Genomic DNA, 14,551 nt, shown 5'->3' on the forward strand with positions numbered 1-14,551 from the left:
ATGTCCAGGTCCTAATCCCTAGAATCTCTGAATATGTTACGTTACTTAGCAAGATGGAATTAAGGTGGCTAATCAGCTGACCTTAAAATAAGATCAGCTTGGATTATCCAGGTGAATCCAAGATAATCACACAGGTCCTTAAGTGGGAAAGAGGAAGGCAGAAGATCAAAAGCAGAGAGATGGCATCATGAGAAAGATTCAATCAGCCATTGCTAGCTTTGAAGACAGAGGAAGAGGTCACAAGCCAAGGAATGCAGGTAGCTTCGAAATCTAGAAAATATGAGGAAATGGATTCTCCCCTAGAGCCCCCAGAAGGAACTCAGCCCTGCCAATACCTTGATTTTAGCCAAGTGAGACCCATTTCAGACTTCTGGCCTTCCAAACTGTAAGACAGTAAGTCTTTGCTGTTGTTGTTTAATTTATTTATTTTATTTATTTATTTTTGGCTATGTTGGGTCTTCGTTGCTACACGGGCTTTCTCTAGTTGCAGCGAGCGGTGCGTGGGCTTCTCATTGCGGTGGCTTCTCCTCTTGTTGCAGAGCACAGGCTCTAGTCGTGTGGGCTTCAGTAGTTGTAGCACACAGGCTCAGCAGTTGTGGCTCCAGGGCTCTAGAGCGCAGGCTCAGTAGTTGTGGCGCACAGGCTTAGTTGCTCTGCGGCATGTGGGATCTTCCCGGACCAGGGCTCGAACCCATGTCCCCTGCATTGGCAGGCGGCTTCTTAACCACTGCACCACCAGGAAAGCCCAGTCTTTGTTGTTTTAAGCCACTAAATTTGTGGTAATCTGTCACAGCAGCAAATTAATATAAGTGTTGAGAGGCTTTGGGGCATGTTGGACTTCCTTGATGCTGCCAGTCACTTTAAGAAAAGCTGGCATGGAGGACAGTATTTGTCAGTATTCATGCATCTTCTCAATAATTGCCATGTTTCTTAGCATGCCGCTATGGGCAGCCAGTCTTCCCCTATCGTAAGATAGTAAATGATTTGCCCCCAACACAAGTTGCTGGGCTCCACCCCCAGAGTTTCTGATCTGGAGTGAGGCCTGAAAACTTGCATTTCTAACAAACTCCCAGGCAAAGCTGACGCTGTTGGTCAGGGAACCACACTCTGAGACCCACTAGTCTAGTGGAATAGAAAGGCACGTAAACAAACAATTAAAATAGAGTGTGCTAACTGACATGATGTAATCATACAAATGGTACAGTAATCACAGTGCAGAAGCATAAAATCATGGACTTGGTTGGAGAAAGGTTTTAGGAAGAAGTGATAGTTCTGCTGAGGCTTGAAGAATGTAATTTAAAAAAAAAAACAGAAAAGACAAGGACAAGTGGATGGGGGAAAAACAAGGAATGAAATATCTGGCAGAGGGAAATGTGTATGGAAAGGCATGGGGGGGAAACTACTTTTCTTTTTTTTTTTTTTAGGAAGACACTGAAAATATACAACTGGACAAAAGGATGTCCACGGGCAAGTGGTGGGAAACGAGGCCAGAGAGGGACACAGGCCAGATATGAAGGCCTTTCTGTGCTAAGCAAAGGAATCTGACTTTATCCCAAGTTCTAGAGCTGTATGTTAGCGTCCATAAACAGACTTACATTTTAGAGGGCTTCCTTAGCAGCTGTTGGATGAGTGAGGCTGATGCTGAGACCAGAAGGAGGAGAAGCGATAAGAAGGCACTTCCAGCAGTTCTCAGAGAAGCGACAAATGCGTGCGCTACAGTAAAGGCGATGGCTCTGACTGCATAGCTGTGAGAGAAGCGTAGAAGTAGAATCTACACGGGCTTCCCCGGTGGCGCAGTGGTTGGGAGTCCACCTGCCGATGCGGGGGACGCGGGTTCGTGCCCCGGTCCGGGAAGATCCCACGTGCCGCGGAGCGGCTGGGCCCGTGAGCCACGGCCGCTGAGCCTGCGCGTCCGGAGCCTGTGCTCCGCAACGGGAGAGGCCACGACAGTGAGAGGCCCGCGTACCGCACAAAAAAAAAAAAAAGTAGAACCTACAGACCTTGGTAACCAATGAAATATGAGGAAGTGAGGGAGGAGTGTGGAGGACTAAAGGATGAGCGCTAGCGTTCTGGACTGTACGTTGAGTTGGCTAAGGGAACCATTCATCCAGAGGAAACACTCCACGAGGAGCCTGCTGGCCGGAGGTGATGATGTATTCGTGGGGATTGAGGTGCCTGGATTATATCCAAGGGAAGTCGGCCAGATAATAGTTGTGAACAGCTATGAGTTGCTAGTATATCAAAGCACAAAATGAAACAATGTTCAAATTAAATAAAGCTGTTTACTTTTAGACTTTTTAAAAATAAAAAAAGTAGTTTTAGTTTAATCAGCTACTTTTCGTAGAACAGTGCATGACATCCTCCCACTCCTCCCTGGCCTAATAATGTGTGCCCAGCCCCCTTCCGAGTCAACAGCATCAGAAAAGAAAAAGGAGACTAGGAAGGGACACTATCATAAACACTATTTGTGATAGGGACTTCCCTGGCGGTCCAGTAGTTAAGAATCCACCTTCCAACGCAGGGGACGCAGGTTCGATCCCTGGTGGGGGAGCTAAGATCCCACGTGCCACGGGCTACAGGGCCCGCTCGCCACAACTAGAGAGCCCGCAGGCTGCAACTACTGAGCCCGTGTGCCACAACTAGAGAGAAGCCTGCGCACCACAACTAAGACCCGATGCAGCCAAATAAATAAATAAATAAATAAATAAATAAAATTATTTGTGATAAAATACACCTAATGATAATTATAGTGACTGAGGTAGGTGCTCTTTCTCAAAGCACCTGTTCTGGAGTTGGCTACTACTTTGCTCCTTCTTCTCTACAAATATACATGGACTTGTGGATATGTTCTATCTTTACCCTCAAGAGAGAACCAGGTTGGTGACTGCAGTGAAACATAGGCAAAGTGTGGAGTCAACTAGAGTTAATGTTTTCAATTTTAAGCAACCACACAGGGATATTACATTAAGAACCTAAGTAATTTATGTATATTGAGCACTAACTAAAACATATCAAATGCTATATGTTAAAATGCAAATAAGTCATGTGGGTTTTAAAAGATAAAAGCGAAGTTGACTCTAGCAAATTTAATTTAAATGATTAAGTAATAAAGGAGAGAGATTACAGAAAAGGTGGAAACTTGAAAACTATTTTTTTACAGAGTACCATATAAATGCACATGAAATATACCAAAAAATCAGCTATAGAATTACAGATAATTTTTATTTTTATTTATTCTTTCCTATATTGTATAACTATTAAATAATGAGCATGTATTGCTTTTTTAAACTGAAGCGTTAAAAATGTTAAGGCTATTTTCCCTAATAAAAAATAAAAGCATTTTAAAATACATTTTTAAGTGTATTCTGAACTGAAAACCTAAGATTGTGCAGACATCTGTCCCTAAAACAGATGTTTGCCCAACTGCCTCCGTGCTGCCTAAAATGCAGCCAAGTGGCATCCAAAGTGATGTCGGTCTCAGTGACAAACATCGGGCTTATGCAGAGCTGGGGGCCTAACAGCTTGCTCATATGTGACTGCAATGTAACAGAGAGAGATGGGAAATTTGGCCTCAACAGGGAAAAGAAAGTTTTAGGACATCAATTTTAAAAAGCCATTTCAGATTGTTGGGAACCACGAAAGGATGGCGTTAAAAGGAGTTTTCTCCAAGGTAGCCCATGCTAACTTGAGCCTCCTGAGATGCAAAGATAAAGAATATGCACCAGGGTGACTATGGCTCTGTATACTCCCTGAATACAGATCTGTCGGCCATAGAGCAGAGAGAAATCATCAAAATAAGAGCAGGCCACCATAGCTCAGCTATTGCACAAATGGCTCCCACGACTTAGGAGATCCCAAGATACCAATTCAGAAGAGAAAATCTGGAATAAGGATTTATGCCGATAAGCACAAGACTTCACATATAGTCCTCAGTAATTTGATCACCAAGACTCTAGGAAACACCAGCTGCATATGTGATATCTGCTCAAGCTAAACCCTCCACAATGTGTCCAATGTTACTACACAGTTTACTGAAGGCTAATCATCCTTATAACTCGGATATTAATGAGAAAACTAGAAATGAATATGTGAAGATGATAAAACCTGAAATATCTAGTATATTAAACCCTTTCAAAGGTGAGCTCTCCCCATGTCTTAACGTCACATATTTGTAATTCATGTTTTTAAAAATACCTTACATTTAGAGCAAATTTTACTTGTAAAACTGGACAGTGTGGAATTCTCTGACCACAGGGGGAAAGTGAGGGCAAAAATGGCCAGTGTGAGTTAGCGATCACTGTGCAACAAAGCATCCCAAAACTCAGTGACTTAAAACAATAAGCATTTCTATTATTTCTCACAAAACTACAGGTAATCTGGGTGGTTCCTCTGGCCTCAGATGAGCTCCTGCGTGGGTCTGCAGTCGGGTGTGGTTTGGGATGGTAGCTCTGCTGGTTGGGCTACACACTCCCACATGTTCTGAGGTTGGCTGACTTTAGGCTGGTCTAGTATGGCTTTGAATGGGAAATATGAGCTCTCCTCACTTTGTTCTCTCATCTTCCAGCAAAGGTTGACCAAGTTTGTTCTCATGGTGACAGAGCTCTGAGACAGAACAGAAGGACATAAGGTCTCTAGGCTCAGAACTGGCACATCGACACTTCTACCATATTCTACTGGCCAAAGTAAACACAAGCCCAGCCCATATTCAAGGGGGTGAGAAAACAGACTCCATCCCTTGGTAAGAGGAACTGTGAAGACTACAGGAAGGGGGTGAAGAATTGATGCCAATTTTGCAATCAGTCTGACCCGCATAAACCAAAAAGAAAGTCCAAGTCAAATACTAGGGAAAAAGTTAAAACACAGCAAGTGATGGTCAGTGAAGTAAGCAATCCATCTCTTTCCTAATGCATGATGACCTGATGAAAAAAAAAAAACACCAGTTTCATTCATCAGAGGAAAAAGGCTTCTGTATCTCTACTTTATCCCAGCCAAATAGGAACTCCATTTATATCACATTTTTACTGGGTCTGACCTTGAAAGATGCTTAAAATATAACTGAGTTCTTCCTATGGAAATGAAATATATCTACTGACTATATTTTTAAAGAAAAAATGTATTATTTTATTCAGCATAACGTTGTTGGAATATGAGATGTGCCAAATACTGACACTTTGCAGAATAACTCAGATAAAACTTTGCCAGGAAAATTCCAATACCTGAGGCATTTTTTCCTAAATTATCCAATTAATTACCTACTTCTTCCCCTTCCTTAGTTTTAGAGACACAGTCCAAGCAGGCTGTATTTTCCCATCTGTGGTTCCTGAGCCATTTGAAAATCAAGAATAGCTGGATCCAGAGTTAATAATAATAATAATAAAATTAACAAACAGTATAGCCTGGGCACTGACCAATCAGAACATAGGCTGGCACAGGCTTCTTGCTCTGCTCTGAGTCCCACCCCCTCCTCTCTGCTTGCAAGAAGGGATGAAAGATGCCTCCTACTTCACCTCCCAGGAAAGAGACACTTTAATGAGACCCTTGCAGTGGCGACATATGTGTTCTCTGGAGCATTAGGGACAGTCTAGACTGTTGTCTGGGAAACCTAAGTTGCAGGAGACAAGCTGACTAACTTCTCTGACAGCTGAGGAAGAGGGAGCTGACAAGTTTGGGACTGGCCAGCACTGCCAGAGTTTATTAGGGAAAAGAATGTATTTCTCATGGGCCAGACACTGCCCCTCGCTAGAGGGAGCTACTGCGGAGGTCCTCTTATGTCCTGTTCCAGAGGAGCACCTGGAGGGATGAATACAACTCAGTGGAGGGAAGCTGTAGGAATTGCCAGATTCTCAGGGGCTGAAGAGGAAATAAGAAACTAACTGGAAAAGAGATGCATTCATCTTCATCAAGGGAACTACAGGGAGAGATCCAGAGCAATGAGAGCAATTCTTACCAACTACAAAAGTGCCTGTGAAAGAATCAATTCTTAAAACCTGTAGTCAGGCCCAGAAAGCACTAACGCAGTTTCATATAGTACCAATCAAGTAAGACCCTTCCTACTTCCCTCCCCTCCCCTCCCCCAATCCCTTGCAGTCCAACTCTGGAGGACCAAGACCTCTACTTAGTGAACTAGGGGAGAAGAAGTAAAAGCAAATGTGGATAAGAAGCTGACCACAACGTTCTCCCCCAGCTGCTAGTTTTCCACCAGCCACAGCTGGGGAACTGGGGAAAGGCCTCGCTCTTAAGTCAGTTCCAAAGTTTGACCATCACATTGGACTGGACATTTTAATTACTGACCACAGGGCTTTCTATCATCTAGGAGTATAGACAAAAGTCATGAGAGGGCCCCAATTTTCACCTGGGACAAAAGAAAATGTAAAAAGCAGGAGGGAATTCCCTGGCGGTCCTCTAGTGAACACTCCACGCTTTCATTGCCAAGGGCATGGGTTCGATCCCTAGTGGGGGAACTAAGATCCCACGAGCCATGCTGTGCGGCCAAAAAATTAAAAAATGAAAATGAAAAAAAAAAGCAGGAAACAAAAATTAAACTGTTTTACAATTACGTATCACTCTTTGTCTTTCTCTGATGGACCAGTACAAAAAGCCACCTCTCTTAAGTGACATCCTCCTGGAGGAAACAAAAATAAGAAAGCAGTTCATTACATAATAATTAGTGACAGCGCCATGAAGAAAAACAGAGCAGGGTGAGGAGATATGGAGAGATATTTGCGAGGCGGGGTGCTGTTTTCCACAGAGTAGCAAGGAAGGCATCTGAACAGAACATGAGTGAGAAAGCCAGCCGTATGAAGCTCTGCGGGAAGATGGTCTGGCAGAAAAAAACAGTTAAGGGCAAACTGCGGAAGCAGGAAAGAGCTTGGTGGTCCGAGTATCAGAGAAAAGCCTGTGTGGCTAGAATAGAGGGAATGAGGCAAGAATGGTAGGTCGTGAGTTTGGGAAATCCACCAGCAGTCTAACTGTATGCTGTCATGAAGAAGGAATTTGGCCCTGAAGTGCAATGCGAAACCATCTGAGGGCCGAGTTCCGTCCTCCAATGGTTACCCTTGTTGCTGCGTGCAGAAAGGATGGTAGGCTGCCGAGAGAATGGAGACTAGTTGAGAGAATGGAGACTAGTGAGCAGTGACTAAATTTGTCACGCAGCAACTTCCAAATCATCTAGCATATTTACTGAAAGGACACATTACTAAGCCCCATCCATTCCCCGAACCTACTGAACCAGAATCTTGGGGGAATAAGGTAAAGTCCGGTATTTTTAGCGGATTCTCCAAGAGATTCTCTCCTGCTGTCAGAATCAGGAGTCGCTACCCTACATTACGCAGTGCCCATTTTATGAAAACCCACAGAAGAACTTTTGCTCCGTGTCTGGCTTAGGCTCTCTGAAATGTACATGTTTTGATCTTGCCTCTTTGCTTTGAACACATTTCATCCATCATTAACAACTGTGCAGCATTTTCCAGTTCAGTTGTTTTTTGGTTCCAACATCAACTTGGGCTTGATTTTACTATTTGTTCTACCTTCATTTCCCCTTTCCCTGATACTCATTTTTATTTTTTATAAATACTGTTTTTTGGTATTTATGCATCCATTTTATTGTTTTTAAGAATTAAACTGCCATTTCAGCAATCTTCAGAGTACTATAATGCACTGTACGTACAGGTAATTTAGACTTGTGCCTATTCCAGCTTCAAAGCTTTCTCTGCTATAAAGTGCAATTCACATCATTTTTTTCCTTAGAGAAAGAAACATTAATTTTGTTACCTTTCTACCCACCACGGTCACTCAAGCGGTAACTGGATGCCTTCACACCTGATGCCACTTAAAATTTTGGTCTGCTACAACACATTCATCTAATCTGCTTTGCTGCATAACATATATTTCCTAAACCTAACTAAAAATAAATCATTTTAAGTCTATCTCTTTTAACATGTGTGCATTTTATCATGATACTCATTTTTTTGGTCCAATATATTATTTAAGTGGTTTCATACTACATCCAACCGTAGTGAATTTCAATAAAAGGAGAGCTCATCCATCACAGATAGTCGAGAAGACTTTAGTGAATTTGACGATTTTCTTATTACAGGAAACAAAGAATGGTATTGTATCTTAAGAGAAATATTTTAACAGCTCCTAAAGTCGGGCAGAAAAGGGAATCAAGTTTGGACCAGTCCAAGTACCTACAATAATATGATAGAAGCATTCACCACCACCATCTCACACTACCTCAGTCTGTACTTCTAATAGCAAAGCTTTCTCACTAGAAGTATTAGCACTGGACTCTCAAATTGCCAGGTGTGAAAATCACTTACTTTTTTTTTTTTTTTTAAAGTGTTAATTATTTTAGGCTGGTCAAGGTTAAAATGGCCTCTTATATTGTTTCTAATTTCAGCTCTAAGCTCAGAGATGTGTTTGCATCTGATCAGCCAAAACGAGAATTTGTTTTGCTTGTATCCAACAGAATAAAATGATAAATTAGCAATAAGTCTGCCCTTTGCCAAAAAGAAATATGTTCTAAACTTATATATTATAAACTATATAATAAATCATATCCACATAATACACATTTCATATTTACATTATGCACCATTTAATGGAAGAAAAACTTCATGAGGGTTTACTCAAATGACGTATAATAATACACCAAGAATGTCAATTTATATGTATGAATTCTGTATAAAGTGTAAGCGGTCACCTTAGCAGAAACATAACAAGTCCCTATAATGCAAAAATTAATTCTAAAGACACCTTATAAAGTGATGAAATTCATATGACTTAGTCATATTCATTCATATAATTTACTTTTCTCTTCTCTAATACAAAGTCATCTGGTAGTCTTCATTTAACTTCATGCTAAAACGTTCCAAGTTTAGAATCTTTACCAATAAAATAAACAGGCAAGAAATAATAGTTTTTTAAAATTTCACGTTAGAGGGAAAACACTTATCACACAGTAATAAAACCCAAGCAAATGGCGAGTTGGTGACTATACGAATGCCTATCGCTAAGATATTATTCAGGGCTTCCCTGGTGGCGCAGCGGTTGAGAGTCCGCCTGCCGATGCAGGGGACACGGGTTCGTGCCCCGGTCTGGGAAGATCCCACATGCCGCGGAGCGGCTGGGCCCGTGAGCCATGGCCGCTGAGCCTGCGCGTCCGGAGCCTGTGCTCCGCAACGGGAGAGGCCACGGCAGTGAGAGGCCCGCATATCGCAAAAAAAAAAAAAAAGAGAGATTATTCAAATTCCTCCATGGCACTTAAACTGTAGTTTAAAACCCAATAAACAAGAAACCATAAGAACAGGACCAAACTCTACTATGAAATGAGGAATTATAATAAACTAAATATTTAGGGCTGAATAGACTTTAAGACAATGAACAGAGTAGCACACACTTCACCTAAATGACACCATTTAAACAGTGCTATAATATAATGTTACTTAAGACTAACCAGTGTGGTGCATTATGTGATTCCAAGCATTCTGAAAAAAAGTAGTAACAAGTAACAGCATCCCCACCAGCTTGGAGCCTACAGAATCAATTACTTTGGCCATATCTTTCCAAATGACTTAGTAATGCCTTCTTTTAACATTACAAACATAAATTTATCACAGTACTGGAGTTCTGATGCATTTTGGTGCTTCTATGGCTGCCTAAAAATGAGAAGGCATCCACGCGAAATTCATTATACAGTTATTATACAATAGCACAAAATCTCAGTGCCTAAAAATGTGAAATAATTCTCTACCATTTAGCCGTCTGCCTTACACTGTATTCTAGATTTTTACTTCCAGGATTTTTATTGCACTTTGGGAAATCAGAGGTAAAACATGGTTTTAGAAAAACAGTATGTCAAATCATTACACTGTACACCTTAAATTTATACAGTGCTATATGTCAATTATATCTCAATAAAACTGGAAGGAAAAAAACTGTGTGACTGTGCTTAAATTCAAATAAAAATAGCATTTTTACAACCATACTGAAATTTAATCCTTTTACACAGGTTAACGAAATATATCACAGAAAAAACCTAAATAAAAACAAAAGTTTTAAAAGTGGAGCAATGCAAATTTATTTCAGGAACTCAAATTATAAAAGGTCGCCTCTGAGTCAATTTACCACACTAAAGGAACAAAGTTGTTAAAATACAGATATGCTCCACTGAGCCATTTATCCACTCTATAGTATAAAACTTGAAATAAATCCTAAAGCCAAGGTTTAAAATCATTTTAAGAGTCAAGATCCTAAGTGTTTCACTATCTCTGTAAGAGGTGCTTTTCCTTCCCAAAACACAGTTTAATTGAAAAGTTGACTATATTTAAGGTTTTTGTCCTCATCAGCTCTTCAGTTCAAAATACTATTATCAATGTGAATATGGTCTATATCTTGTCTGATCTGAGCAATGCGATCCAGAAAGTGGGGTTGGGGAAGGTGGACCTTGTGCTGGTGAAGGAGGTGAAAGTCCTTTCGACAGAGGTCACATACCAGGATTTGTTCCATCCCGTTGTATAAACGGAGGGCTCAGAATTTCTTGTTCTTCGGTGAACTGGGGTAAAGAGTTAGGATTATGACGGTCAGAAGGGAATTCACTTATAGGTGTACCACCATTATGAGACAGAGGAGATCCTGGCAGAGAAGGATTCATGTAAGGTGGCACCAGGGCAATAATACATCCAGGGGAAGAAGTTACTGGTGATGGATCAGAAGTCATGGGTGGAGGTGGCACTTGACTACAAACCAACTGAGGAGTACCTGAATCCTGGAGAGAATATGACATTGGATGGCTTACTGGTGGTGGAGTAGATGGGGGTAGTGCATGTGCCTCTGGAGGCATAATATAAGGGGGCAATACCACTGGCTGACTTTGATATTCAGGATGATGGTGAGCCAGTGCTGGGGCAGGAGGTGATAGTTCTTTGGCACCAGAATTTGAGCCACCCTGAATAGGGGTGATTATTAAATTGCTGTTTTCCCTTGTTGAAATACTAACGACTTCCTGGTGGAGCAAAGGAGGTGGGGTGGCGACAATTCTGCTGGAGGAGCATAAAGATCCTTGCGTGGCTGGTTACTGCGCTTGTGTGATACACACTGCACAGGAGATGGTGACATAATGCTGCACAACTCTGGTGGAATATGGCTCATATGGTCCTGGTCTGTCAGCATTTCAGGGATTTCAGTTGTTGGTGAAGCAATACGAGGGTGAACTTTTTTTTTTTTTTTTTCGGTACGAAGGCCTCTCACCGCCGCGGCCTCTGCCGCCGCGGAGCACAGGCTCCAGACGCGCAGGCTCAGCGGCCATGGCTCACGGGCCCAGCCGCTCCGCGGCACGTGGGATCCTCCCGGACCGGGGCACGAACCCGCGTCCCCTGCATCGGCAGGCGGACTCTCAACCACTGCGCCACCAGGGAAGCCCGAGGGTGAACTTTTTTAAGCGGAGCACATTTAACAAGTTATTTAGCTCTCTTATGGCGGTAGTGGATACGAGCTTCTGACTCTCTTTGAGACAAATAAGTTTTCCTGCACTCTTGGCCAGCACTACACATGAAGACAGAACCTCGTGTATGCTCCGCAATTCGCAGCACAGGAATACTACAGCCTGGTCATATCTTACCTCCTTTTCTTTCATATAAATTAGCACAGTCATAGCAAAAAAGCATACTTGCATGGAATTATACGCCCATAGATTTTAATAGGCAAATCACAAATTTGTCACAGAAATGAACTGGTAAATCAAACTTTTCACCTATGATGTTTATCTTAAAGTCCTCCCAAACGCATTTAGGAAATGTTTTCTTTCCTCCCAATAGCTCACCCCCTTTACAACCATACCGCCCTCCTCCATTACGTTCAAATTCTTTTTCACCAGCAGGCGACCCATTCATAGTCCTTGGAATATGAGACACAGATTGCTCTTACTCACCTGCTTAGAAATGAGCTTTAAAGGAATTCGTCTTCGAACCTCAAGGCCACCGGGTGCTCCAGAACTCTGAGCGCGTGGTGGCCCACAGTCAGCGTCAGCGGGATTCGTGTTTGGCTATTCGGCTAGGAAGGCACCCGGGCGCGGAAATCAAGAGTCCGCATGCGCGGCACGAGCTTCCCCGAGCGTCCCCGAGCTTCCCCGAGCCCAGGAGGTGAGAGTTAGGTCAGATTAGATCAGATCCCAACCCCGTCTCTGTAGCTTTGACTTCCGAAGGGTTTCTTCTCCTCTTCCCTACCCGATCTCACTACTCGGGTGAGGGAGTCAGACGTAGTTTGGACAAGGGGGAAAGAGCTTCACTGTTGAGGTTGCTAAGGCTGCTCTTCATGTGCCATGAAAGTGGCCTTTAACTGTGGAAAAAGAGACTGATGGGAATGGGGAAGGGGAGCGCAGCAGCCGCCAAAAGAATACGTTCCCAGCTTATTAGAGCGCTGCCTTCTGGGGCAGCTTTATTTTTATCCCACTGCATTTTTGTAACCTGCCTTAAATTGCTCAGGTGTGTGTGTGTGTGTGTGTGTGTGTGTGTGTGTGTGTGTGTGTGTGTACATATATGTATGTAGTCAGGCATACACACACCTCTAAGATTTTGTCATGATATAATGAATGTAAAATCAACTTTGGAGGAAGGGAGCACTGTATGTATCTTATCAAGGAAAAATCATGTAAAAAGTAGTGAACATGGTAATTTGACAGTGCTAGACATCTGCTGTTCATGCTTAGAGAATGATTATGGGTATTTAAGCCAAATTTCCCCAGGTCTCACCTTCCCGCAAGTAGAAACTGGACCACAAAAATACCAACAAAAGGTATTTACTTGGCTCCACCCCACCCATAATTGTGGCTTCTCTCCACCTGAGGGGGGGGGGTCTCTCCTGAATGTGTAGACATTCACCCTTTTGGCTATGTTGACTGTCCAGTCTCCCCAAAAAACACTAAACAAGAAACACTGATCAATCAAAGTATTTTAGACTTACTGCAACACAGGAGAATACTACCTTAACAGAGTCTAAATAGTGTCTCAGAAGAGGGATGGCAGGATAGGATATTAGGGGCTGGGCTGGGTGATTTTAGGGCAGGTCCTGCAAGGAGAATTGCGCAGATTTTACAACATGACACCTAAAGATTGGCAGGCACAGGGAATTGAGAATATTGACATGAGTATTAATGGGCAATATGTTATTCTTGTCAAGTAAACTCTTTTTAACATCTTTATTGGAGTATAATTGCTTCACAATGCTGTGTTAGTTTCTGTTGTACAACAAAGTGAATCAGCCATATGCATACATATATCCCCATATCCCCTCCCTCTTGAGCCTCCCTCCCACCCTCCCTGTCCCACCCCTCTAGGTCATCGCAAAGCACTGAGCCGATCTCCCTGTGCTATGCGGCTGCTTCCCACTAGCTAGCTATTTTACATTTGGTAGTGTATGTATGTCGATTCTTCTCTCACTTCGCCCCACCTTCCCCCTCCCCTGCCCGTGTCCTCAAGTCCATTCTCTACGTCTGTGTCTTTATTTCTGCCCTGCCACTAGGTTCATCAGTACCATTTTTTTTTTAGATTCCATATATATGCGTTAGCATATGGTATTTGTTTTTCTCTTTCTGACTTACTTCACTCTGTATGACAGACTCTAGGTCCATCCACAGCCATAAAAAGAAACGAAAGTAAACTCTTTTGGTTGGCTCACAATTTTATCTTTCAGGAACAAGTACTTCCTGCAACAAGTAGGTAAGTTTGCTTATTCCCAGAAGTTTTTAACGTAACAGAAAACTATCCCCAGTCCAATTATCGTCTTACATGGTGACAGGGAACTATGTTGGTTTCCTTTTCCCTGGCTTGTTGGGGTGTTGCTTCTTGGCTACACCAGTGGTGAAAATACAACAATGCCCAGATACCCACCAAAGGTACCAGTGCTCACTAATGCCCGAAGTCAGTGCTGCGCCAGCAAGGAAACAAGGAAACACTGAAGGTGCTGTGTAGTCTAAGAAGATAAATGGACTTCCTTGCCCTCTTTTCTTTCACTCTATTACATGGGCTACAAAGCACTTCGGATTAACACTTGCCAACGTGTTAAAGAGATTTTCCTGAAATTGCTCTGTTAGTTTTTACTTGCTCTTAATTATTACTCCCCTAGTAAGGACAGAGGCAGTGCTAGCTCATGGTAGCTGGTTTAAATTTGAATATACAATGCCACTCACCTCTGACACTCTCCCCGAGTTCTGGAAACGTTTCAGTATTCCAGCAATGCTGTCTTCTCTTAGGATTCATTCACTCCCAGGAGGCAACTTCATTCCTCATGCAAATAAATTTCTTATGGGCCCATCTCCTGGAGTCTCCTAACCTGCCAAAACTCTAAAGGCAACACGCTTTATTCTCTCAAACCAAGCCTCCCATTACATGTTGATTTAAATTTTAGGTAATTTGAAATTTTGTTGGCTTTTACAAAAAGCAGTACATTTCAATAAGTCAAAGTGGTTCTTATTTACTAAGCCATGGATGTTCTGCCCCTATTGTAAGCAATAAACCAAAATTCTAAGTAAAACCTAAAATTTAGAGCATGAAGG

General features: G+C 42.4%; 1 protein-coding gene across 1 annotated transcript; it reads right to left on the reverse strand.

Moving 5' to 3' along the window:
* Positions 1 to 10,486: 10,486 nt before the first annotated feature.
* Positions 10,487 to 11,989, reverse strand: LOC103068705 (E3 ubiquitin-protein ligase Hakai-like). Its single transcript, XM_082930989.1, is given in 5 exon segments — positions 10,487 to 11,031; positions 11,034 to 11,130; positions 11,469 to 11,663; positions 11,665 to 11,712; positions 11,715 to 11,989. Coding segments are annotated over 5 exon segments (1,062 nt in total). The 5' UTR covers positions 11,892 to 11,989.
* Between the last annotated feature and the right edge of the window lie 2,562 nt (positions 11,990 to 14,551).

The sequence above is a fragment of the Lipotes vexillifer genome, unplaced genomic scaffold, assembly GCF_000442215.2.
Source record: "Lipotes vexillifer unplaced genomic scaffold, Lipotes_vexillifer_v1.1 scaffold279, whole genome shotgun sequence".
Classification (NCBI taxonomy): domain Eukaryota; kingdom Metazoa; phylum Chordata; class Mammalia; order Artiodactyla; family Lipotidae; genus Lipotes; species Lipotes vexillifer.